The sequence below is a fragment of the Embiotoca jacksoni genome, unplaced genomic scaffold, assembly GCF_022577435.1.
Source record: "Embiotoca jacksoni isolate LCO1_2020_lvr unplaced genomic scaffold, fEmbJac1.0.p SCAF_15, whole genome shotgun sequence".
In the NCBI taxonomy this organism is placed as follows: domain Eukaryota; kingdom Metazoa; phylum Chordata; class Actinopteri; family Embiotocidae; genus Embiotoca; species Embiotoca jacksoni.
This window is the reverse complement of record NW_027185285.1, coordinates 12,209,808-12,232,775: the sequence shown is the minus strand read 5'-3', so window position 1 is coordinate 12,232,775 and position 22,968 is coordinate 12,209,808. Positions and strand designations below refer to the sequence as shown.

Below are 22,968 nucleotides of genomic sequence, written 5' to 3'. Positions count from 1 at the left end.
GTGTCTAATAAATATGTTCTTTTTGAAAAAAAAAAAAAAAGATTATGTTTATATTCTTAATGTATGTTAGTGTATATACAGTGTACTGTACAGTCAGAATACCCCTGGCTTTATAATTGGCACACTGGCCGTTGCTACAGATGTATTTGGTGTTCTTGTACAATGAAAAAATGAAAGGTGATGATTCTTGACTCTCTCTCTCCAGGTGATTGTTCTGGGTTTGAGTGATGAGCGTTCAGACCACTTGGTGGACGTGTCTGTGGTCGATCTGCTGCAGGACAGGGAGGGCTTCACCTGGAAGGGCCACGACAGGCTGGAGCCACGTCTTAAACCCGCCCCCTTCCCTCCGGGCTTTCAGCCGCTGGTGCTGGTGCAGTGCCTGCCCCCCGCCTCGGTTACAGCCGTGGCTCTGCACGCCGAGTGGAACCTGATCACCTTCGGGACGAGTCACGGATTCGGCCTGTTCGACTATCACAGACGAAACGCCGTGCTGGCCAGGTTTGAGACGCACAATCTGCTGACACTTTCTCTTGATTGACACGAGGGTCTCATTTGAATAATGAAAATGTAAATTATTGAGAGTATTATATTTGTGGGTACATGGACATTTGTGCTTTTGATTTTCCTTCGTTTCTTTACTTTTGTTTTGATTACATTTCATTTAGCTGATGCCAGAATAAAATGGCTTAATACGATTTGAAACTTGTCCAAATTGTAATGCTAACATCATCTCTTTCTGCTCTCCTAGATGCACCCTGCACCCTAATGACTCCTTGGCGATGGAGGGTCCCCTGTCCAGAGTCAAGTCCTTGAAAAAGTCCCTACGACAGAGCTTCCGACGCATCCGCAAAAGCCGGGTGTCTGGGAAGAAACGCACCATCACCACACCCACCAGCAAGGTAAGAGCCTTGCAGGAAGTGGACCATCCAGAACAGGGTAACTGAATGTATTCCTGTATTCAGTAAATATGTGTGTTGTATGCAGGTTCAGGAGGCCAATGCTGCTCTCGCCGAGCAGGAGGACGTCGCTCCGGTGCAGCGAAGGATCGAGCCACGGTCAGCAGACGACTCGCTGTCCGGAGTGGTGCGATGTCTCTGCTTCGCCGACACCTTCCTGCGTGATGGTGAGTTTACCGACATCTGCAAATAATGACCAAACTTTTCAGCTCCATCCTAATAATGATTAGGATTTTTATTAGTGAATTGTGGGATGTTTTTGGTGAGAAGGCTGATTACATGTGTTTTTTTTTTTTTTTTTTTTTTTAATCATTTCCATTGCACTAACAACATGCTGCGTCTCCACTAGGTACCCACCACGGCCCCACACTATGGGCGGGCACCAACTCAGGCAGTGTGTACGCCTACGCTCTGGAGGTGCCCGGCGTGGGCTCGGGGCGCGTGTGTGAGCGGGGCGGAGCGAGCGAGAGCAGCGTGTGTGTGGAGGCGGTGTTGGGCAAAGAGATCCAGCTGATGCACAGAGCTCCCGTGGTGTCCATCTGTGTCCTTGACGGCCGAGGGAAACCGTTACCGGACCCGTACGAAGCCTCCCAGGACCTCGCCATCGCTCCAGACATGACAAACGCTCACTCTGTCCTCATCGCCTCGGAGGAGCAGCTCAAGGTAACGGCCTTATTGTGTCCTTTCATTTCTAGAGGCTCCTAAAAATCACCATAAATGGTTGAGGTGTTCAAAGACTTGTCACTTTTTTTTTTAAATCTTAGAAATCTCTTTCCGCAGGTGTTCTCTCTCCCCAAAGTGAGCGCCAAGACAAAGTTCAAGCTGACGGCACACGAAGGCTGTCGGGTGAGGAAGGTGGCCCTGGTGCTCTTCAGCTCCACAGCTCAGGAAGACTACAGTGAACACACACTGGTGTGTCTGACCAACCTGGGAGACATGCACCTGTTTAACATCCCCGGCCTCCGACCACAGGTACAGTCCAGGGGAAGGATTGTGTGTTTGAAAATGAGCTACATCTGAGAGCATTTATGGGATACTTACAGTAATCTGCAGCATTATTTGGTGTATCAGATACCTTTACTTTAGTATGTGGCTGTTTTTAACTGTATTTTCATTATGCTCTCCTTACGTCTATATTGTGTGTCTGCAGGTGCGTTACGACTGCATCCGTAAAGAAGACATCAGTGGTATTGCATCCTGTGTCTTCACCAAGAACGGACAGGGTGAGGAGAACAACGCTTCTAATGGAAGAGTCTTAAAACAGCTTCACATCTGTCAAAGTTCCAAAACTCAACACGTCTCTAGGGATTTATTCTGGGCTTCATTTACTTGTGATTTTTTTTTCTTCGGATCAACTAAATGACTGTCAGTGAGTTTTTCTGAACGAGATCAACACACCAACTCAAATTTCCCACCGTGATTCTTTGAGGCTTTTTAGAAACAATGCAACAATGTTGCATCAGAACAAAGTGCAGGAGAGACGGTTCAGAGCAGGTAAACGGTCACTTCACTCAGTCGAACTGTGGTTTGTGTGTTTTCCTCTGCAGGGTTTTACCTGATCTCTCCTTCAGAGTACGAGAGGTTCTCCTTGTCTGCGAAGGTCCTCACTGAGCCGCTCTGCTCTGTTCAGCTGGACCGACCGCTAGAGCCCACACCTGCCAGGTAACACACACACGCACACACACACACACACACACGCACACACACTATAATAAATATCAAGATTGTAGATTTTATTAGGACACACGTTCTTCTCATTGTGTTTTGAGTTACCTGCTTTTTCTCCACCTCCTTCCATCCCTGCTGTATTGATTGAATACTACAGTACACATGGACCCACAAATTTGATTCTTAATAACCTACATAACACGAAGATAGGTTCAGTGGTAAAATGAAAGTGGGGTTGTCACGTGTTATCAAAGTCAATTGTATTGTCAAATTTTGGGGGAGAAATTATAAATGAATTTGTAAAGGTACAGACATTTCAGACAGAAATGTCTCTTTGATAATCCCGCAAATTAAATTCCTCAATAATGTTTAAAAAGTTTGACATACCTGCTCATTTAATTTGCAACAACATCCTGGGCCCCACTGTTAGCTCGTGAACGACCCTCGGCGGCCCCTGAACACCTTGAATACCACTGAACCTGCTGATCGTGACGCTTTCTCAGCTCGAAGGTCCTCAGCTGCACGTGAAGGCAAAGAAATGATACTTTAACTGTTGCTTCATGACTCCGTCCTCTGCCGAAGTAAAAGTTGTGTACTCGTGTCTCCACAGCGATGGTACGATGACGCAGCCTCAGGCCAACGGAACCCACAAGAACCAGATGGGTCAGGCTGAAGGTACGTCTGAACGCTCTCCCCCTCTGCCCCCCCCCCTCGTTATTGTTCCCTCTCTCTCTGTCTATCCTCCTCTTCATCGCTCCCTCCTCTCTCTCCCTGGACCTCTTCAAACCCCGGCCAGGCCTCGCAGGGGTCTCCTTCTGCTCTCCATGGTAACCATTCAGTATGCCCCGATTGCATATCCTGCCCAACACCTCCTGCCCTGGCAGGAATAGGTGGTTGTCGTGGAGACCAGTTGGTCTTTCACCCGCCACTCGGTTATTAACAACTTTCCCTCACTCCAACGTAAGAAGGAAACCTCTCATCAGTCGTTCGGTGACATCCACACGGTCACTGATGGAAACAAACCTGGAGCCCACTACTCTGGATTTCCTCCCTCCCACAGGGCAAACAGAGGAGTCTCCGAGCACCCTGTCCTCCCCCATCCTGGACACGCCGCTGGACTCCCCTCTCAGCTGCGCTGACCTCACCCTCGACTCCACCGGAGAGATCACGGTGGAGGACGTCAGGGATTTCCTAACGTAGGCACACGCGGCTTCCGGTCTTTAAAAATAGATCCTTTTTTCTCTTTTTGTTGCCTTCTTGAAGACGACAATTAATCCGTGCGTCTGTCCGACAGAACTGTGGACGAGGCAGAAAACAACCTGAAGAACATCAATGAAGAGGAGGGACGCTCGACGGGCATCCTCATCAACTGAACAGGTGCCAAACACACTGATCACTTACTGTAGAGGGAACTTGGATTTGTCCTCAGTGAGCAGGTGCACGAGCTCACACTTGATCGGACACAACAGTGGGTGTATGAGAGTGGGTAGACACACGCACGCGCACACGCACACACACACACAGCTGTTTCTAATGGAGCTGGTCCAGAGTGTGCAAACTTGAAAGACTTGTTCTGTCTGCATTCCAATTACAAACCCTGCACGCCGTTTTCTCTCCTCTCGGTGGAGCTCGGATCATTTCCATCGACTGAACACACTCAGTGTTTCATACTGGAGCTCGGCACTCTTTCAGTTCATTTGCGTAACCTTTTTACTCACTCCACCGATTCCAATTCTTCATCTCCGGCAATCCAAAACAAAGCTGCAGTGACCTTCACCGCGAGACCCCGTTAAATCTTGGCTTTCTGCAGCTCCGATAAGTTTCCTCCAGAGTGACCTCAGAATAAGCAGACTGGTTCTTGTTAGTGGAGTAACCTCAAAGCTGAAATCTGGTTCTGTACTGACAGGAATGCATTTGTATGTATCATTTAAACTCTGTAAAAGAAAGGGAACTGTTGGAGGTTTTTAAAGTAGTGAGTGAGTGACCTGAACTCCTCTCTGCTCTAACAGCACCGATCCATTCTGGTCCATTACCGTCTTCACTCGGGACTCATAAATCAGGTTATTGCTGCCGACAGCTTATTTGTCAAAGTAGCTCTCCTTCGGTCTTTAAATCTCTGCTGCCCTCTTGTGGCGACTGTACAGAAATACACGACAAGCCAATTGACTGAATTGAATTTTATATTGTCATATAAAGATGATATTAGCAGCAAATGTTCACATTTCAGAATCTGACACCAGCAAATCTTTGTCATTTTTGCCCGATCAGTTATTTCAAATTATCTTCACTTAATCTTCTTTTGATGCCAAATTATTAGAGCATTAAAATCAATGACACCCGATGTAAACTGTTTGTCAGGAGATGATAACTGCATAATTGAGTTTTTAAATCTAGTTTTGAGCTCAAGAAACCAACGAATTCTGAGCGTAAGTTGTTTCTCAGGCTGTTACAGACCTGCAGTGTTCTGGTCTCATGAAACATGAGCAGCAATAGATTTTGAACTGGATCTGTATCGCCGACACCGCACCACATCTAAATGAGTTAGAGTTTGCATAAAGCAAGAGACTGACGCTGTCTTTAATGTCAGTAATTATCTCTTAATTATTAATAAGAGTCTGCCGATACAAAAACATCTTGTATTTCATTGTCTTGTCTCCTGTGATGATTGCGCTTCTTTGCTCATCACGTCTCCTGTGTTCGGTTGAAGTATTCCAGAACGGGGCTCAGGTGGTCTCGACGGACTGGATTTCAGTGCTGGACCACAAATGTCTCCCGTCAGCCCACCGTGGAGCCCCCCGGCCAGCCAGAGGCTCTCTCCTGTCGAACTGGCACAAGCTGGGAGGGACGTCTTACTGTGGACATTAAAAACTTCTGTTGCGGCTCCTCCCACTGGAAGAACCGACTCTTCTTCTCCTGTAACCACTTTGGAAACTTGACATTTCCTCCCACGTGGGGAACCAGACGGCCGAGCGAGCACAGCGTGGCGTCAGGAAGACCTCGGAGCTGACCGCTCCCCCTCGGCCCCTTTCCCCTCCTCCCCCCAACCCTCCCCCTCCGCCGGCTCCATGGTTACAGCGTGCTCTCTGGGCACAATGACCGCGGCCCGGCCTTCGAGGAAAGGGCTGTTACATTCCTCACAGGAGACTTGCTGGTGGTGTGTTTTTATTTTTCTACCCTCAGTCATGCGGCGCGCTCGGCTCGGTCTGAGGTTTCCCCACAGTTGGAACTGGAACTGGTGCTGCGGCGCCAAAAGCGCTACTTGATTTCTTGTGCGCTCTGTTGGATGCGATGGATTATTCTGCCCAATATATCACAACGCGACGGTCCTGTAAACGACCCGTTTTATGAACTGAAAGGGAGCACTGCAGAGTTGAAGACTGGAAGACGAGCAAATTCAGTGTTTTGAATATTTGAGTCAAGGTTCAGCATTTCTTTCCCCCTTCAGGCGCCAATTGAAAGCTTGTTTGTAACGTGGTGCGAAAATCAACCAATCACCGATGTTTGAAGAAGGAAAAAAAAAAGCAGAGTACCGGGACAGTGAAGGTGTTTTCTATCGCAAAGATTCAATATGTTTTGTACGGAGAGAGTAAAGATACTTTAATGAGAAACAGAGGGGGACACGGGTAGAAAAAAAAAAAAAAAAAAAAAAAAAAAATCAGTGGTACTTCAAAGGGAACCAGCTGGGAAGCTGCTGTGTTTTTGGGACTAGAGCAGATTTAGGTGAAATATTGTAACTTTTGAAATATCTTTATTGGTAAAATGCATGGGCTCACGTCATGTGACACCGGGACAGTGATGTGACAGGAGTACAACGCAGAGGACGCTCTTTAACCCGCCGTGGAATTCAGTCCATACATCTGTGACATCACTGTCCTCTCTGGGACCACGTGAGGTAAAGACACACACGATGGCAGAGTCTCTGTTTATATCCTTATTTTTCTGCTCTAGTTTGGTAAAAGAAAATCTGAAATATTTTCTCAGTAATTCAGAAATAAAGAGAAGAGGGTGAAGGTGAAGAATGTGGTCCGACGACGAGTCTTCATTTGTCTGTTAGTTTCATCATCTCATGCGGAAACCTTCTGACAGGACTCAGGGAAGTGCAGCAAGGTCAGCAAAGTCAGTCTGAAAGTAACGGATTTCCTCTTGGGCTCTGAATTGGTGCATTTTGGGTAATATTGGCTACATGCTGAGCTTTGATCGTCAGTATTTTTAACCCCCCTTTTTAAAACAATGTTTTACTGTGTAAAAACATATAGAGCATCTATTATGTAGGTTCATACAAGACAGGTTTAGAACAGTAAGCCGACGATAGAGTCAGATATCGGAGGTCAGTAACGCAAAGCTGCTCGATCCTCGTTAAAACAAAAGTTAAAAAAAAAAAAGGACCTCACTACTAACTAATGTAGCTCAGCAGGTAGGACTCATGTTAACGCCTTTTTTTTTTTTTTTTTTTTTTTTTACTTTCGTGTTAGCTTCTTTGGTGTCAACACAAAATAACCCTTTCACGCTCCAGCTGGCACGATTTACCTTTTTAATCCCACAGTTTGAGATGTTTCTATTTTGTCATCCAGTTTTTTGTGTGTAGAAATTTATTAATCAGGTCATTTTAGCATTTGGGCTGATGGAAGAATTGTGAATGTTAATAAAATTATTTACTCTCTAAGAGACTCCGTCTTTAGTTTGGTTTGTCTTTTGATGAAACGCAGAGGTGTTCAAGTAGCAGCAGATGCAAGTAAGAGGGCCAGATGACAAAATGTTTTGTGAACTTTTATTTTTATATAAAATACATAAATAAAGCATCTGCAGGTGGCATCAGGAGCATGTGCACATATTCAAATGCACACATATACATGTGTGCAGGACTCAAACACACTTAACAGGCATACAGTTCACCCCACAGAATCTACTAGAAAGAAACGAATCGAAAGGTTGCAGCCATCTGGGAATACGTAGACACAGTCGCTTGGACCAATGCCTGCATAGCACACAGGTCACATGATCAAAAGAAGCACTGCAGCAGTTCTGTACTAAGATGACCCCGATCCGAAGCTGCTTCAACAAACGGCTCTCGGATCAGTCCAGATATTTCTAAAGATATGTCTCTGATCTCCCATTAAAGGCTTCTGTTCCAAAAACACATTTGAAAAAGAAAGCAACACTTTTAAAAACTATTCAGTATCATGCATTTACTTTTTCAAATATATTTTGGAAAAAAAAGCTCTTTTTTAAAAAATTATTATCTGAGAAAATAAAAGTTTTGAGGAGTTGAATTGCAGCCTGTAACGTAGACAAATACAGTTTCGGTATTTAGGATCTCCCGACTCGATTGATTGCACATTTAGACATCTGCCCTTTAAACAAAAAAAAAAAAACCACAGCTCGCTCTCACATCTCCAGACTTTGCATCCTGACCTCCATAAGATTTCTTTGGCCAAATAAATCTTTGTCATGGTTACCGCCCAAACTATCTTCACACGAGAATCGATCTTTTTTTTTTTTTTTTTAAATCAAACGGACAAGACTTTCATTTTTGCAGTCAGATCGGTGGGAAAGTTGGAAGATGTGAGAAGACAAACCGAACCGTCTGTGGGGAAGAAGAGGACCCCATTTCAGTGAAGGCGCATGAGGCGAACACACGCATACCATGAAAAAAATATATATATAAACCAACATTCCTCAAAAACAATTATAGTGCTGTTTTCTGTTCAGTCCCTCGACGATGAAAAGAAGAATACAAACTAAAATCTGCTTTGAACTGCTTCCAATAAGCTGCGCGAATGGCACAAAGCAGGAAGGATTGTAAGGAGCCCTCCTCCAATGAAAACTACCAACCATGCAGCACAAGCTACGTGAAAGCAGCAGAACAGATCGATATGTTAAGGGGGGGTGGGGTGGGGGAGGGGGGGTTATAAAGCCTCTGTACACCTCGGACCTATTTTATCTCAAAACATAATTCTCTTTCATTCAACAGCAATATTCAGGCTTGCTGCTAAAAAAAAGTTTGTAAAAAAAAAAAATAGGTGATTTGCCGTCTCCGACAGCCGGCAGCTCCTTGACCAGGAGAGCTTTTACTGATGGAGATGTTGTGCTAAAACCCGTTCTCACCTGGCATTAACATGGGCCTTGATCATGTAAATGAACATGTACATGTATACCTGTTGATGTGCAGAGACGGGAGGGGAGGAGTCAACGCAACAGGAAGTTAATGTGGTGGATATCAAGCAATGCATCATCAATGAAATGCTCGTTTCTTAGTGAGTCTGTAATTCACCTCAACCGCCAGGATCTGATTAGTTCAGGTCAGATTTTATTGAAGTATTCCAGCAGGTTTGAGAGGGTCTGGCTCTGCGCTGCGGTGGCCAAACGAACCGTGTGAACGGGCGGCGGCTCTTCCAAATCTGTAAATCTGATGTGCGTCAGAAATTGCAGTCGAGGTAAACTAAATAAAAAAGTAAACCCAGAGGAAGCTTTGGTGAAACACGCATCAGGTAAACAGCCTTTGTTTGTATTTAGTAAACAGCTGCTTTTCTGCTACCTGTCCAGTTGAAACTCTTCTGGTTACAAAAACCTCAAATAAGAGCAGTCAAGAGATCTTTAGGTGCAAGAACTGCTTGAGTGAAAGAAATAACAAACATCTCAAACTAACACCCTCGCTGTAAAGTGACGGTAACACGCTGAAGCTCCTGGTCAGATATGAACGCAGGAACGTGGCAACAAGAGATGTCTTCAGTATTTCCATCGCTTAGTCAGAGGACGTCAGCCGAGTGAGCGGTGCACGACTCGTTAGTGTTGACTGCTAACTAGATGCCCCCCCCCCCCGACCCCCTCCGAAGGTTGTCGGAGCGGATCGGATCTCAAATGTTTAAACCTGTGTGACGGGATGACCCGAGACCCGCATGTTAATACCAGATGTTGAACAGGAATTTTGTCGGCAAAAAAAAGCTGCTGAGCGAGATGGAGGGAAAGAGTCTCAGGAAAAGCTGGGACAGTCATAGACCTCTTACTGGTAGAAAATTACATGGCAGCGTAGGAAGTGTGTGTGTGTGTGTGTAGGGTGGGGGAGGGTGAGTGAGGGGGGGGGGGGGGGGCCCTATGCGGGGGGAGTTTTGAAAGCTCCCCAGGCGTGGAAGCAGCGCGTGAAGCAGTGTGGCTCGTTTCCCTTCCTCACCAGCCGCAGCTTCCTCGGCTGCTCGCCCTCTTTGGAGCGCATGTGCTGGATGTAAACCTGGAGAGGAAGAGGAGGGAGGCGGTGACGGAGGTGTGGACGACACAAACAATGCAACGTGTGCGCGGCCTCGCAGCTTCCGACTCACCTGGCAGGCTTTGAGACTCAGCTTGATCTCCACCTGGCTGGTCTGCGTGCCGACCCACATGTACACCTGACGGGGGAAGAAGCACGAGAATGAACAGCAGCGACGCGGCGGGAAATCCGGCCGACTCGAACGCCGTGTTTAAACTTTCGTTACCTCTTTGCCGTTGTCCAGCAGCATGATGTCGTCGTCAGCCAAGTCGTCCTGACAGAAGTCCGAGCACTTCTCCGACACAGAGAAATAACCTTTCTCATTTGAACATCTGACGGAGGAAGAGGAAGAGACAAGAGGAGTGATGAAGGTGGAGGGAGACAGACGAGGTGACGCATAATTCGATTGGAATACTTCACGTCTACGATGGGCACCGACGTCGCGCGTAAAACGGGTGACGTGCACTGACCTGAAGAGCCGAGCGTGCTTCATGTATTCCGCGTCTTCATCGTACTGTTTCTGAGAACCAATCCCGACCCAGAAGAAGTTCTCTGGTTCCTCCCCCTCGTTAATAACCTAGGAGGCACGTTCATTGATGATGCGGTGACAAAATATACTTGAGGCTTGAATTAACAGAAAGTGTCTGCTGGAAAGCAGAAGTGCCTGGGGGAAATGATTTGTTATAAAAAAATAAAAATAAAAAAAAAGATGCACGCTCACCTGCTTGCTGTACGTGTCATCGAACATGCAGTTCATGATGTCCTCGGCCAGTTTGGCCTCGTCGGGGTCGGCGGCTCGGCCCACCCAGGTGTAAACGATGCCCTGATTGTCTGTGCTCTCAAACGGGACCTGCGGGTAACAGTTTGTGGGTTTCAATACACAGAAATCTGACTTTGCATCATTAAATCGGGTTTTTTGTACTATTTTTAAACGTCCAAACCTTGAGGATGAAGCAGAATTCGGAGTTGAGATTGCTGGAATCTGTAACAATCTGGATGGTCCTAAAAGATGTAGGGTAAAACAGAATGTTAAGAAATAAACGCTCCTGAGTGGGACTTCTCTGGAGGACAAACCGTCCTCCAGAGAAGGTGGTGTGTGTGTGTGTGTGTGTGTGTGTGTGTGTGAATGTACCTGGTGCAAAGTGCGCTGCCATTGGTGCGGATGTGGTAGAGGGAGGGCTGGGCAGAGTCCGGCTTCTGTTTCCTCTTCCCTTTGTGGATGATGAACTTCCTCTTGAAATGCGACAGGAACTTGAGGTTCTCCTGCTGCTGAGTCATACGCACCACCTGCACAGCAACACAGGACGACGGCTTGTTAGTTCAGCACGATACCGTAAACACCGAGATGATCTGGATGATTACACAAAATGAGCATTTTCGGAAATGTTTAGGTTTTCCCATAAATTCGAACTCTCGGGCGCAGCTGTGTCAAAGCCGACCTATCAGATAACACTATTCTGAGTGCAGAGTGATTACAAGTGTGTGTGTGTGTGTGGCTGATTTTCAGCACAGAGGGTCAGAAACAAACAAACAAACAAACGTGTCGTCATACTTTCAGTTTTCCAGGGAAAAGACTCTCAAACTTCTTCTGCAGGGAGAAGGTGAAGGTGAGCCAGCCCATGTTGGAGGCCTGCCTGCCCTGCCAGAAGTACACGACACACTGGAAGTCCTCCTCGGCCTGTTTGTCATCCTCCTCATCATCAGCTCTCCCTCCTCTTCTTCCTCCTTCTGCACCTTCGCCCTCCTTCTTCTCCTTCTCCTCGTCCTCGTACTCCACAGGCACCCAGTATCTAAGGCGGCACATGAGAGTAAAACAATGAGCCGCGGTTTGACAAAAAACCTCGAAGGGACATCCCGGTTCCGCAAACACACCCGTACCTGCAGAGGAAGACGTAGCAGTCTTGGGTGAAGAAGTGGCCGAACTCCTCCTCGGGTAGCCGAGCAAACTTCTTTCCCTCCAGCACGAATCCTTCCATGCCATCCAGGTCCTCGTTCCACTCCTCCATCAGCGTTTCAGCCTGGTGAATAAATACGGTAAACATGGGAGTGAGCGGACGCTTGTGTGTGAGCTTTACGTTATCAGAACACCAATCCGGGACAGGAATGGCGGCGTGCGTGCCGTCACCTCGGTGAGGGCCATCGCTGGCTGCCGCGGCAGGAAGAGAGCCGCGAGGTCAGCTTTCATCTGGTCCTTCTTCTCCGCGTCCTTCTTCACCTGAGAGACAGATTAACACACATGAAGTAACAGGCGGAAGCAGCTGCACAAACACCTGACGGGTCTCTGGTTTGACAAAAAGTCTGCTTGAAGCTGCTCAGCCTGGATTTAGGTTCAACAATTATACATCGCAGGATTCACATTCGGACTCGGAGACACAAACACACTTGTTTACTGACCTTGCCCTGCAGGTTGTCTTTTTGCTGTACGGTCTCAGCTGCTCTGGTGTAGTCCACCTTCAACACGTCGTCCCAGTTCTTAAACTTCGACTTAAACACCTGAGGAAGACGATGAAGAAATTAAGGAGGAGAGTGATTAGAAGGCCAATTATTGTACGGCCTTTAAACAATGCTCACCTTTGGTGTCATTGTATGCACAATAATATTAAGTAGTGTATACGTCCCGTGGCATTTCTGAGCGTGTGCAGTAAACAATTTAAAAGACCAACGTCACACCTGCACCACTTGTACAAGTGAGTAAATGTGCCTCATTGAAGAACTAGCGTGCTTTCTTGTGGTTTTTTTTTTTGGACATTAACGTCTCACAAAAATAAACTCCAATCCATTTTGTAGCCCATCAAAAAAAAAAAAAAAAAGCTCAGACAAGAAAGAGCAGGAGCCGTATCGGAAAGAAGGTCAGACGAACGCACCGTTGGATAAAGTGTCTGCGGTGTGTGAAATGTTACCTGACACTCGGTGCCCTCCAGGTTGCGGGTCACACAGGCGTGTTTGGGCCGGTGCAGCATGGAGCAGATCTCCTGGCCAAGCTTTAAGGCCGCCGCTCGGACGAGACGAGGAGACTTCCTCCCGATCCAGATGAACACGTCGGACCAGCAGTCCAGGATGTACACGCCCTTCGTGTCCAGCAGAGACTGCACCTGAACGCAGCGACGGAAATGAGACCAGGACAGACAAAAAAAACAAACAAAAATGAAGTCGGAAACGAGGTGGTGCGATGTGTAAAGAAGAACAATAACAACAACGTTATAAGAATCAATCGTTAAAATTCAGGAAAGTAAAGAAAAACACAAGAGGATAAAAAGGATCATCACAATTTTAAATCAGGACAAGGGACCATGAACTACTCTGTTTTTCGGTTCTTCCTTGCAGCCATCATGCAGGTTAACGTACCAGCCTGAGCTCTGGCAGGGTGTCCAGTTTGATCTTGTGATCTTTGTGCTCCACTGACAGCTTGTAGTTAATCTGTGGCAGCTCCAGGTAGCCAAGACCCAAACCCACCTACGGGAGAGACAAACAAAACATTCATGAATGGTGGTTCCCCCCGTGTTCCTCATCACGTGTTCATGTGCGTTATGTTTTACAACAACTGAAAGACTTTTAAAAGGGCATTTACACAAACATATTTGTTTAACTATTCTAAAATGAAGATTGTCCACAGAATGTCGTGTTTTGTCAAAAAAAGACAGTGTGTTGCAGAGACATCTATTGAGGTTAGCATGCTCACCGGCGAGCCTCGGCCCAGCCCGTATCAAATACGACTTTGTACAACAGGATGGGATAGTGAGTCACTGCAGTCTGATCTCAGTCCAACATGCCGAACAGAAGGAGTGTGTTCTAACCTCTTGTTCCAACGAATGAAGGAGTAAACACAACAACGGCTGAAGCGCTTGAGTTATTATCCAGCGCCAGAAACAGCTCTTGGCAAGTAAAGGAATGAAGTTTTATGCTGAACGTTTGTGTGTTGTTCGTTCAGAGTGCACGTTAAAGTGTGTTGTCCCAGCTGCACCTCTGTTAAACATTGCTGACAGTTAATATGCTTCGTTAGCCGTTTGTAGATCCCCGGTTCAGACCAGTTAGAATAGCTGTACGAGACCAGCTCAATTAGCTCATCGTCCAACTATCCACCCGACTGAGGCAACTTTATGTAGCAAACAAAACCTTGTTTGGACAAATCCAAAAACTGATCTGACACCTATTGTACCGAAAAACATCCTAAATGCAGTCGACATATTGTTTAAATTTAAAAACGGAGACAACAAGCTATAACATAAACTATAGGCTTACCCATGTTGTTTGTTTTTGTGTCTCTCCACTACTGGGTGGATACAACCGAACTCTACAATCATCAGTTACAGAAAAAGCCAACCAGTAACTAACAGCAGGGAAAGGTCATGTAAATTCTGTCCCATGAGATTCTGTGAGCTGCGACTTCACCGCATGGGTCACAGGTATTGGTGCGACTCTGAACTGAGGGCAGACTGGCTGGACGCCACAGTGACTCGCTCTCATCGTGTACAAAGTGCTATTACAAGATGGGATTTAATTCTTACAAATGCACCTTTAACAAAAAGCTTCCTGTGTCACAGATATTTTCAAAAGGAAGCTAACGGTCTCATGTTGTCCGAAAATTCAAGTGCAAAAGTTGGAAGAGAAAGATCACGTGCTGTTAACTGGCATTAAACATTTTTGTCCCACATACTCCAAGACATCACTGGTCATGTACAAAAACACAGTTAAAACTGTAGAAACACTTCTACTGTAATCCACAAGATGAATCAGTTCTCGAGACAACCGGTGTATAAAAGTTATTAAAACATTTACTTTGTATAGTTTAGGTCTGACAGGGGAGAAGTCATCTGGTACGTGTTTCTTGATCTCCTCTGGTTGTCCTCCCAGGACCTCCCAGAACGCCGGAGGCTCCTGGTTCTGCATCAGAGTTGTAATCTCTGCCTTCCCCTTACGCTCATTCTTGTTTATCTTTTCAGCAAACAGTCTGCAGGATGACAACAATGCACACACAACACTTCGCATCACTACATTTATAGGCTGCAATGATCAACTCAGGTTTTTGCTGATTGGAGTCTTACCTGGCCTTCGTGGTGCTGCTGAGAGTCGCGTTGGCTCCTCTCCAGATGAAGATTTCCAGCCCAGTTTCCAACAGGAACACAAAGCTGCCAGAACAAGAACAACAAGATGTTATTGACACAAATGCCCTGAACCCCGCATTAAACGAGACACGTGTCATGTCGGAGTAAAACAAGGTTTAGGATGATGCAGTGATTGTGTCGAACAGACAGAAAAGAGATGCAAAGGCTTCAGAAAGAGGTGGGTTTGTGCTGGAGGGAGTATCGCAGTGTGCGTGAGGTGGTGTCTGAGGTAGTAGGAGGGCGGAACTCACCGAGGGTCGAGGGACGAGGCCTTAAAAGGCACAGACTCCAGTCGGATGTTTTTCTTGCCGTAGACTCTGTACAACCTGATGAACACAGAAAAGAATTCACACCTGATGGAAAGGTTTTTAAGACCAAACAGTTTCCATCACACACAGCTGGGTGTTCAACACGCTGACAAAATTCATTCAGACTCAGACTAAACTTGATTTGTGAGCAGCGTGTTTAAGTTGTCTCTGAAAATTACGATAATACAAGACTAAGTTATAAAAAAATAAAATTAAAAAAAAAAAATCACACAAATTGTGGAAATAAAGATGAAGATGTTTCCTACAAAAAAGCAGCTTCAGCCTACCTGAGAAGATAGTTTGTGTCCTCCACAGTGTAAAATCCACTGGCTGTCCCTCCCTCAATGTAGGAGATCTCATTGTTAAACACCTGCACGCAAGACAAAAACTATTATTTACAGCACAGAGCAGCTGATTGTTTAGTATGTTTAGTGGTCAGTTTCTGGATGATTTTTTATTTTTTTTTAAGTTATTTGTTTATATATCGGTTTATGCTCTCATACAATAGTTTGTAACGACCATCACGTTTCTACATACAGCACTGAACTCCTCGCTCTCGTCTCCCATCTCTTCCCGTATCGTCCTGCACTCTGCTCCCAGGAAGTTTCGGAGGTTGACAGCATGGATGGCAGAGCCGGCCTTCTTGTCTAGTGTGGCGTCCTGACCGATCCAGTAGTAGATCTCCCAGTTTATTGCTCCGTTGTCATCCAGGAAGGTCTACAATCACAAACAGAGAAACATGGCACATATGAAGACGGTATGTTAAAAACATACAGATGCTCCAACATTAGCCAAGTTGAACCCGTTTTGTTTGATTAGTCTAATTTTTCTGGACCAAATCTGAATAAATATGATGGCAGATTTGACGTGTTACCTTGAGGATGATGTAGCAGTCGGCCTCATAGAACTTGCCGTGGAAAGTTTCGTCCACTTGTATCGGGACGAAGTTCTCGATCTGCCACACTGTAACACCTGGAACCTACAGGGAAGACAAATAACACAAATATGTATACTTGAGTCTAAAATTACAACTTGGTAGGTTGACTAAAACCGTGTGGAAAAGAAGCTGCATGAGAGAAAAGCTTCCTCCATCACATTTAAGAGAGACACACAGATAAATTACCTGCCCCACGTCGTCTACAAAGAACTCGGAGTAATCCAGATGAGGCTTCTCTAGACTCTTGTCCCAGCGTCGGACTTTTAAATCACTGTACTTCAAGTCCCCGTTCTCCTGCAAAATGAGCAGATTCCTTGGTAAGTAAAATGCAAATTAAACCTCTTCTCATTTCACTAAGAAAGTGAAGAATAACAAGACTTTAGAGTGGCCATTAATAAATGAATAACGTTCTAAACCAATTAAACACCACCATCGCTGCTGAAGTGCTTTATAATCAGTTTTCAGGAAAACAACTCCTAATTACACAAAAAAACAACAACAGTATAACGTGGAAAATACAAATCCCTACTCCTGCAGGTGACACTGCCAAGAAAGAACATAAAACCATCCCTCTGTTCCCTTTTTTCTTACCTCCATGTTCTTCTTCTCCTGTGCGACATCACTCATGCCCTTCAGCACCTGCTTGGCCTGATCATCCTGAGAACAGTCCTTCCTCCTCCTCAGCCTCATCTTCCTCGCCAGGTGATCTCGGGGGCTGGCTCCTGGACACACGGACACAAAGATTTCAGCCTCCAGGAAATATGAGAGGTGCGTTTGATATATTGGTGAATTCTTCACACACACATACCTCCTCCTGCAGCTGCTACGGTAGCCGGCGAGGCTCCGGCCAGACGGAGCTGGTTCTGGAGGGAGAAGTCGATGTTGTACCACTCTGCTCCTCGGTCGACGGGTTTAGGAGGCATCACCAGGTTGGGGTTCTCACGCACATCGAGGATCTACAGAAAGAGACAATCAGGAGTTTCAGCACGTTTTAGATCATGATTGTTTTCCTGAACTACGATAAGAAGGAAAATCATTATTGAGAAAATGATATTTGATGAAATATTTGTATTATGTACAAATATTATTGTTACCAAGCAATACTCTTTTTGAAAAGTAAAGATGTATGATTTTACCATGTTCAACATATTTTTTTTTTTTTTAAAGAAATATCACTATTTAGTGACAATCTCAAAAACGTCATGCCGTTTCCACTGCAAGTCTATAAATATAGACTTGCATATAAATATATTTTCATAAAGGTACCTTCTAGTATTATCTGAGGACTTTAAAGTATTGTACCTCTAAGTCTGTTAAGAAGTGGATGGCCTCAGGTAGTGTCACCAGGCGGTTCTTATTCAGCACCAGCTTCTTCAGCTTGCCACACCTGGACAACACAAAAACACACATTTAGACAATATTATACCATTTTTGGGTGTGGATAAAATATATAGACAATCTGGTATTACCAACACCTTTCAAAGTAGCTTTTAAGTTGTATGAGTAAATGTATGATTGGACTGTTTAGGGAAGCGAGTCAGCATAATTTTGTTCGGCCAAATCTCGCTGATTCTGAAAGTCTGACGCTCATCAACAAAGCTTGTTTCTGTGCTGAGTTCACCTGCAGAGTCCCTCGGGGATGAGCTCCAGGTTGTTGTTAGCAGCCATGAACTCAGTGAGGCTGGACAGTTTGCCCACGCCTGGTGGAACGCCATCAAAGTCCAACTTGTTCGAGTTGACATAGAGCTTCTTCAGTTTGGACAGCTTACAGATGGCAGACTGGTTGGAGACACGAAAGCAAAGTTTAAAAGTCAGAGATTATACAGGGACACAATTCTCTGAATTCGACCCGACAGAGTTCTGGTTTTAATCACCAACATTGTAAGACAACAGTCTGAAATGTCTGAAAAATGTCATTTCAGAAAATGAATGAAATGTTGTTTATGGTTCTTATATTGCAACAACTCCAAGACACATCTTTTCAAAGATGTCTGCTACAGAATGGCAGTAAGAAAAGAAAAGCCTCTGGAGACAGCTATGTGATCATCAGCATCCTTACAGGCAGTGAGGTGAGCTGGTTGCGGCTCAGGTTCAGTGTCTCCAGCTGAGTCCACTGATCGATGCAGAGGGAGAGTTCAGAGATCTGATTACTGCTCAGGTTGAGTCTCTTCAGGCTGCCCAGCGAGTAGAGGCACTCTGGCACCCGAGTCAAGTCGTTACTTGACAGGTCGACATCTGGGAAAGACAAAGAGGAGGAGGAGAAAATAGTTGTATGTAATAGTTGTTTGTAAAAAGTGGACAATGGTGTGTTTGTGTGTTTTGTGTTACCTGCTAAATTTGTCAGTCCCTCCAGGCTGGTGGGCATGTTGCTCTGGGTCCTCTGGGTGTTCCTCAGGTGCAGAGTCTGTAATGCCACCATGGCCGGGAGCTGGCTGCTCTCACACACACACACACACACACACACACACACACACACACACACACACACACACACACACACACACACACACACACACACACAGAGAGAGAGAACAGCATGAAAACAATATTTCTGTTTTCTAACTAAATTCATCTTTTGGTTTTTGGCCTGGAGGTGTAAGGTGGGGTGGGGGTGAGGGCTGGGGGAGGGGGGGTGGATAGATGTAACTAATGAAACAAAGTCATGTGCTCTTACCGCAACTGGGCATGCATCAGCGGGTTGTTGTTTAGAATGAGAGTCTGCAGGTGCACCAGGCGTCTCATCTGAGGCGGCAGGCTGTCCAGCTTGTTGTCGCTCAAGTCCAGATACAGCAGGTCCGTCAGGTTGATGAACAGCTGGTTGGGGATGGAGTCGATGCTGTTGTGGCTCAGATTCAACACCAGCATGTTCCTGCTGTTCTCCAGGTCCCTGGGGATCTCTGTCAGCTGGTTGTAGCTCAGGTCCTAAAAGAAGAGGATGGTAATTGTATTGGAAAACAGGTCAGAGGACCAGCAGTAAAGGAAACACAAATGTTGAATATGTTTTGGTAACAAAGGAAAACGTCTTCCAAAGGTGTGATAAGCAGATGAGAGATTGTGTGAGATTGTTTACCAGCACAGAGAGGTCATCAAGCTGAAAGATGTCATCAGGGACTCCAGAGTTTTTCAGGTTGTTGGCTCGCGCTACCACTGCCTGCACACATAATCAAACACTTTTAGAGCAGTGTCATAAGTAGACCACACATTGGTATAAATAGAAACAGGCCACAGTGGAAGGGACAGAAACCACCATATGAACCTGCTAAAGTATTTGAATGTAATCAGCAACATTAACAGTTCCAATACTGCTGGTGGTTAAGTTATGATAAGACTACATGTGTTTTGCATGTATTTTCTTGCATTGCTTGTGTGTTTGTCAGTTACCCGCAAGTTTGGTAAGCTGGACAGTTCTCCATGTAAGGTGGTCAGGCTGTTGTGACTCACTGACAGATGTTCCTAAAAGAGGAAAAGGAGAGGTTTTGTTTCCTGACACACAGTTCACTGCATAAACAAAACATAATCATCTAAAACCCCATAAATATGACCACAAGTCATCATCGTCACTGCTGTGCAAAGTACAGCATTAATGCTTCGTTTTCTCTAAATAGAATAATCTCACTGTAGAGACGATGAAATCAAGGCAGATGTTCACTTAAACACACTGCTGGCCATGATAACAAACTAATCTAGTTTATCTGCACCTGGCAAGAACAAACCTCGGCGATCTTTACATTAAGAGCTTCTGATCGCCGCGTTGAAGGACGGGATCAGATAGTCCTATCAGAAATACTGACGTTAAAAGGAAGGTTTACTCGGGTGACATCTTATAGGTAAAATGCATCAGTCTGCTGACATGTGTGACTCGGACTAATGGAGTTAAACACGGGTATGTTTTGACTTCAAGATTAACGACACTGCTATCAATATTGTAAAAGTCTAGTATGATAGCGTGACAGAAAAAAAAACAATAGCAGTTAGATAAAAAATATGTACCTAAGATGAATAACATACAGTTAATTTACCAAATTGTTTATGACTTGTGATAAAAGAGAATATTGTCATGACACTAATAACTGGAGTACTACAAAGAATAATACCTTCATCACAAAAATGAGACAAATTGCATATCTATTTTGTTTTTGCTGTATAAATATAAGCCCCTCTTCCTGTTTTGAGACTACATTCGATTGGCTCCGCTCCTAAATCACTGAGTAATAATCATTCAACAATTCATGGAGGATCTTTCTAGTTTTGGAAATGCACACAGCACACATGAAAAATAAAATGATCTTAAAGGCAAAGAGGGTCTGTGAGTTTAAATGAAAAATGATTAGATGAATGGCAAAACACGAGTTATGCATTAGTTTTCTTCCTGTGTAGAATCACTCTTAACTAGCAAAAAGGCCTAAATGTCTCACCAGCTTCTGCAGAGAGGCCAGTTCCTCCGGGAGGTAACACAGTCCTGTCCTGTTCAGTTTCAGCCATCGCAGGCTGCTCATACACTTAACATGCTCAGGAAAATAACCACCCTGCAAAGGCCGAGAAGAGAAATAGGCGAGAGGGAGAGAAATGGATTTTGACATCAATAATAGGTGATAACTTTCGGTGGAGATGTCGTGCCGAAGGAGGTGGAGGAGAATGCCAATAAAAACACTCCACATAAACAGCAATTCAAACCTGAAATATGGACATAAATGTACCAAAACATTAAAATCTTTTGAATAAAAAAAATAAAAATAAAAAAAGAAGAACGAGAGCAGTATGTTTACACAAACAAAGAAAGCTAGGATTATCCTGTTATTACAGAGGGGGTGTGAATCTCACCACAGCTTTCAAATCAGCAGCAGATATCTGACCAGCTGTAATACTGCACGTTATCCTTCACGTTCAAGATCACAAACTTGAAAAGCAGCATATTGTTAAAGCAGTGACAGGAAGTGATGTCATCCCAGTTTGGCTTGAAAATAGATTTGAACTCGTTCACCGACGAACACAGAAGTTGTTTGTAATTACTTTCATACTGACGTAAAGTACACAAATAGTTCAGATCCTCGTCAGATGATCTCAGCTGTCACCGCCGACAGCCGGGAGGCTTTTTTTTTTTTTTCCAATCCCCTAAACTAAGCTCCGGAAAAAGGAGTCACACCCAAAGAGGATGACGACACTTGGGTAGCCGCAGCCAGCCGTTGAGCTCCGTCAACGTCAACCAACGTTGTTTATGGCCGCAGCGTTGGTCTCCACGCCGATGATCGGGCCGACATGTCCCGACACGGAGCTGGTGCTTCTCACCCGGACAGCTAATGAAGCTAATTTAGCAAGCTGTCGTGACGTTGGAAATAATAATAAAAAAAATCTACTTCGGCACACAAAAGCCTGAATATAATAAAGAAATGCCCCTTCACGAACCCATTCCCCGAGACAGAAACGTGTTAAAACGCCAGTCGGGCCGGAAGTGCCCTGAGACCGGACTGACACTGTGTCACTCTTGACTACTGGCTAACGCCCAATGCTAGTAACGTCCAGCTAAGCTCGTGTTGCCGCGTCGCGTACTCGAACTAACTTCAGCTACGCCGAGCGGGTCAGTTACGGAGGGGCACACAGTCAACAAACGCTTACTTTGAAGTCGTTTCCACTGAGATCAACCCCCCTGATGAAGGGGAGAACTCCGGTGGCAGCCATGTCTGACTACTTGATGTCAGCTGCTCGGAGCCGAACTGTCTATTTTGGTCCGACGGCCGGGAGAGCTGGAGCTGTTCTTCGTGTTGGTGTTAATACGACCGTTTGAAGCGCAGTACCGCCACCTGCTGCTTGGGAATGGGAACGACTGACATTAGATTCAGCGGTTCAGATAAGTAGGTTAGGTTAGGTTACTTTAAATAAAAGTTACTTTATTAATCCCAGAGGGGACTTTTTTTTCCGCTACAGCAGCATACAGGAAACAATAAGATAATAATAGAATAATAGAAAGCAATAAAATAGCAGTAAAAAATATTAAATATACAATATAAGTGAGTTATTGTACAGTCTTATTGCGGTCGGCAGGAATGATCTCCTGTATCTGTCCTTAAGATGTTGTTAAGATTGTTTATGGCTTTGGGGTTTGTAGGGTGCTGGATAGTTTGTATGAGTTGTAGCATTTCCTTTATATATATATATAATGCTACAACTCATACAAAAAATGCTACAACTCATACAAACTCTCTCTCTCTCTCTCTCTCTCTCTCTCTCTCTCTATATATATATATATATATATATATATATATATATATATATATATATATATATATATATATATATATATATATATATATATATATATATATATATAAAGGCTTTCTGTGATAGAAATGTACGTTTGTGGATGTGAAATTCTGCTAAGATAATCTTTATATAGTAATACGAAAATTATCTCCAGTAAATAACAGTGTATGGTTGTTTCACTGTTGAGCCCATAGAAAAAAGCAATTAATATCAAGGTCCTTTCTTACTTTTTGCAAGAACTGTTTTGATGGATAGCACCGATGGAGAAGTTTGAAACGGTATGCGGAGGTTTGTTACTAATCAAGTAGGCTTTCTTTAAGATAAGGGCAATTCTTTTCCCCCACTCCATATTTGAGACAAACTTTCCCCACTAACTAACAGGTTACAGGGGATATTGACAGACACTAACATTAGTCGTGTGTTCAGCGTCCTCCTGAACTATCAGGGATTACAACACATCCATGGACGTGTAAGTGTCACAGTTTCCCACAGCCAGTCC

At 44.8% G+C, this 22,968-nt stretch overlaps 2 protein-coding genes across 3 annotated transcripts in view; one reads left to right on the top strand and one right to left on the bottom strand.

The window, feature by feature from the left end:
* The window catches only part of llgl1 (LLGL scribble cell polarity complex component 1), a 35,938-nt gene extending 28,647 nt beyond the window's left edge, over nt 1-7,291 (top strand). Inside the window, exons 14-24 of one of the 2 annotated variants that reach the window (XM_069149671.1) lie at nt 206-498; nt 749-899; nt 985-1,123; nt 1,306-1,619; nt 1,737-1,928; nt 2,107-2,179; nt 2,504-2,618; nt 3,235-3,299; nt 3,685-3,820; nt 3,919-4,001; nt 5,332-5,421. In XM_069149671.1, the coding sequence (XP_069005772.1) occupies nt 206-498; nt 749-899; nt 985-1,123; nt 1,306-1,619; nt 1,737-1,928; nt 2,107-2,179; nt 2,504-2,618; nt 3,235-3,299; nt 3,685-3,820; nt 3,919-3,997 (1,557 nt within the window). In that variant the 3' untranslated portion in view covers nt 3,998-4,001; nt 5,332-5,421. Of the gene's footprint in view, nt 1-205; nt 499-748; nt 900-984; nt 1,124-1,305; nt 1,620-1,736; nt 1,929-2,106; nt 2,180-2,503; nt 2,619-3,234; nt 3,300-3,684; nt 3,821-3,918; nt 4,002-5,331 lie in introns of both variants that reach the window. The other variant, XM_069149672.1, reaches the window with a different exon arrangement.
* On the bottom strand, nt 7,059-21,933 carry flii (FLII actin remodeling protein). The gene is made up of 31 exons (XM_069149670.1): nt 21,825-21,933; nt 20,627-20,737; nt 19,593-19,664; nt 19,282-19,362; nt 18,886-19,133; nt 18,540-18,643; nt 18,271-18,446; nt 17,833-17,990; nt 17,514-17,598; nt 17,020-17,167; nt 16,803-16,933; nt 16,398-16,505; nt 16,149-16,253; nt 15,812-15,991; nt 15,562-15,644; nt 15,218-15,292; nt 14,907-14,990; nt 14,641-14,812; nt 13,210-13,317; nt 12,765-12,956; nt 12,259-12,357; nt 11,990-12,079; nt 11,743-11,882; nt 11,417-11,654; nt 10,997-11,151; nt 10,806-10,866; nt 10,586-10,714; nt 10,335-10,441; nt 10,091-10,196; nt 9,938-10,003; nt 7,059-9,849 (listed from the first exon to the last, which is right to left on the bottom strand). Exons 1-31 carry the CDS (start codon nt 21,885-21,887, stop codon nt 9,715-9,717), a joined length of 3,810 nt encoding a protein of 1,269 aa, XP_069005771.1. The 5' UTR covers nt 21,888-21,933; the 3' UTR covers nt 7,059-9,714.
* Between the last annotated feature and the right edge of the window lie 1,035 nt (nt 21,934-22,968).

Coding starts and splice junctions, on each gene's coding strand:
- flii (XM_069149670.1), bottom strand. CDS start 21,887: ATGGCTGCCACCGGAGTTCTCCCCTTCATCAGGGGGGTTGATCTCAGT. Junction 19,134..19,281: donor TTGATGACCTCTCTGTGCTG/GTAAACAATCTC, acceptor CTCTTCTTTTAG/GACCTGAGCTACAACCAGCT. Junction 18,644..18,885: donor CTGATGCATGCCCAGTTGCG/GTAAGAGCACAT, acceptor GTGTGAGAGCAG/CCAGCTCCCGGCCATGGTGG.